Source organism: Gadus chalcogrammus, chromosome 9, assembly GCF_026213295.1.
Source record: "Gadus chalcogrammus isolate NIFS_2021 chromosome 9, NIFS_Gcha_1.0, whole genome shotgun sequence".
NCBI lineage: Eukaryota > Metazoa > Chordata > Actinopteri > Gadiformes > Gadidae > Gadus > Gadus chalcogrammus.
In genome coordinates, this window is record NC_079420.1 from 394239 (window position 1) to 396738 (window position 2500).

Below are 2500 nucleotides of genomic sequence, written 5' to 3' on the forward strand. Positions count from 1 at the left end.
TCGGTCTCGCGGGTCTCGTTCAGGCGGGTCTCGGTCTCGCGGGTCTCGGTCAGGGGGTCTCGGTCTCGCGCTCAATGCGGGCGATCTGAGCCGCAGCCAACGCTCCTAGCCCTGGTGATCACGTGACCTCTCTCTCTCCCCAGGCTTCCTGGTCCCGGCGGTCCCGGCGGTCCGGGCGGTCCCGGCGGTCCCGGCTGACGTCCCGGCGGCTGCCGGCTCGGTGCTGGTGCTGCTGGAGGGTCTGGACAGGACCCCCTCCCTGGGCGCGCTGCTGGGAGACCTGTGCCACAGCCTGGACAACAGGGGGTCGGCCAGCCTGGCTCTGCCCACAGGTAGGGCTGCTTGACCGGGAGCCCCCCCAAGGGATGAGAGCCATGTAGGGGACCCCTAGACCGGGAGCCCCCCCAAGGGATGAGAGCCATGTAGGGGACCCCTAGACCGGGAGCCCCCCCAAGGGATGAGAGCCATGTAGGGGACCCCTAGACCGGGAGCCCCCCCAAGGGATGAGAGCCATGTAGGGGACCCCTAGACCGGGAGCCCCCCCAAGGGATGAGAGCCATGTAGGGGACCCCTAGACTGGGAGCCCCCCCCCACAACCAATGAGATCCATGTAGGGGACCCCTAGACCGGGAGCCCCCCCACAACTAATGAGAGCCATGTAGGGGACCCCTAGACCGGGAGCCCCCCCAAGGGATGAGAGCCATGTAGGGGACCCCTAGACCGGGAGCCCCCCCAAGGGATGAGAGCCATGTAGGGGACCCCTAGACCGGGAGCCCCCCCAAGGGATGAGAGCCATGTAGGGGACCCCTAGACCGGGAGCCCCCCCCCACAACCAATGAGAGCCATGTAGGGGACCCCTAGACCGGGAGCCCCCCCACACAACCAATGAGAGCCATGTAGGGGACCCCTAGACCGGGAGCCCCCCCCCACAACCAATGAGAGCCATGTAGGGGACCCCTAGACCGGGAGCCCCCCCACAACCAATGAGAGCCATGTAGGGGACCCCTAGACCGGGAGACCCCCTACAACCAATGAGAGCCATGTAGGGGACCTCTAGACCGGGAGCCCCCCCCCACAACCAATGAGAGCCATGTAGGGGACCCCTAGACCGGGAGCCCCCCCCCACAACCAATGAGAGCCATGTAGGGGACCCCTAGACCGGAGCCCCCCCCCCCCCCCCCCACAACCAATGAGAGCCATGTAGGGGACCCCCTAGACTGGGGGCCCCCCGCCCGTTCTGCCGGTGCGTTGAGATCGCTGGCAGAACGGGTCTGGAGAAGAGCAATACATTTCTTTCTGCTTCCGATACGTTTTTGGGGGAGCCAATCACCAAGCTGGCTGTTCCCCCTGGCGCGCTATTGGATGGTTCAACACGATGACGACAGGGGCGCGACGGCGAGCAGCGTACAGAGTTGACCTCGGCCCGTTGATCACGCCTCTGGTGATGAAGACAACGACAGCGGCCTCCCAGACCAGGACCAATCACAGACTGAGCTGGGTCTGGGGATAGCTGGGCTCACGTGGCGACGTACCGATCCAGACCCCTGAATGAATGAATGAATTCTATTCACATCCATGATACGTAGACATTAGAGACCATGTCCATGCATGTGAACTGGTCCCCAAAGAAGCTACCTAAAGCTGATGCTAGGGGCAATGACAAACACAAAGAGGGGGTGTGGCCTACATGTAATACATTACATACATCTCATTCGTACTACAGATAGTGGTCCTCCAGAACGCCCTCAGTCCCTCTCGTTGGGGCTGCTCACCAATGAAGAAGTGTTTTACACCTGCTGTGGTTAGGGGTTAAAGGTCCCATGCCATGCCACCAGGTGAGAGTGTGATTAGCCATTACAAGCCGTTCTGAAAGTCTGCCCCTTTTATTTATTTTCTTGTAATGGCTAATCACACTCTCGCCTGGTGACATGTCAGGGGACCTTTGAGCTTGATCTGTTGACTGTGATAAGAACTCGCCTCATGTATTAACCCAAGATCAGAGTGAATAAACAGACGGCTAACGGACTATACATACTTTCTTGACACCTGCCTGTAGGTCCTCACTACTTCCGGGAAGGCTGCTTTCTGATTGGCACATTGTCTAAGCCACACCTCCAGGGCTGTGAGCTCCGCCTCCAGCAACACTTCCGATGGGTGACCCTGCGCTGGGAGCAAGAGCCGCTGCACGGCCTTCTGGGAAGACACCTCCGCCGGAAGCTGCTGCACAAGGTCCGTCGGGTGATACTCACTCCCTCAGCCGGGGAAAGGCCCGGGTGCTTAGGGTCCGTCGGGTGATACTCACTCCCTCAGCCGGGGAAAGGCCCGGGTGCTTAGGGTCCGTCGGGTGATACTCACTCCCTCAGCCGGGGAAAGGCCCGGGTGCTTAGGGTCCGTCGGGTGATACTCACTCCCTCAGCCGGGGAAAGGCCCGGGTGCTTAGGGTCCGTCGGGTGATACTCACTCCCTCAGCCGGGGAAAGGCCCGGGTGCTTAGGGGAATA

General features: G+C 61.4%; 1 protein-coding gene across 1 annotated transcript in view; it reads left to right on the forward strand.

Moving 5' to 3' along the window:
* Positions 1 to 2500, forward strand: part of cttnbp2 (cortactin binding protein 2) — a 53064-nt gene that overhangs the window by 44568 nt on the left and 5996 nt on the right. The window contains exons 15-16 of the mRNA XM_056598982.1: positions 144 to 332; positions 2057 to 2229. Coding sequence (XP_056454957.1) covers positions 144 to 332; positions 2057 to 2229 — 362 coding nt within the window. The remainder of the gene's footprint in view (positions 1 to 143; positions 333 to 2056; positions 2230 to 2500) is intronic.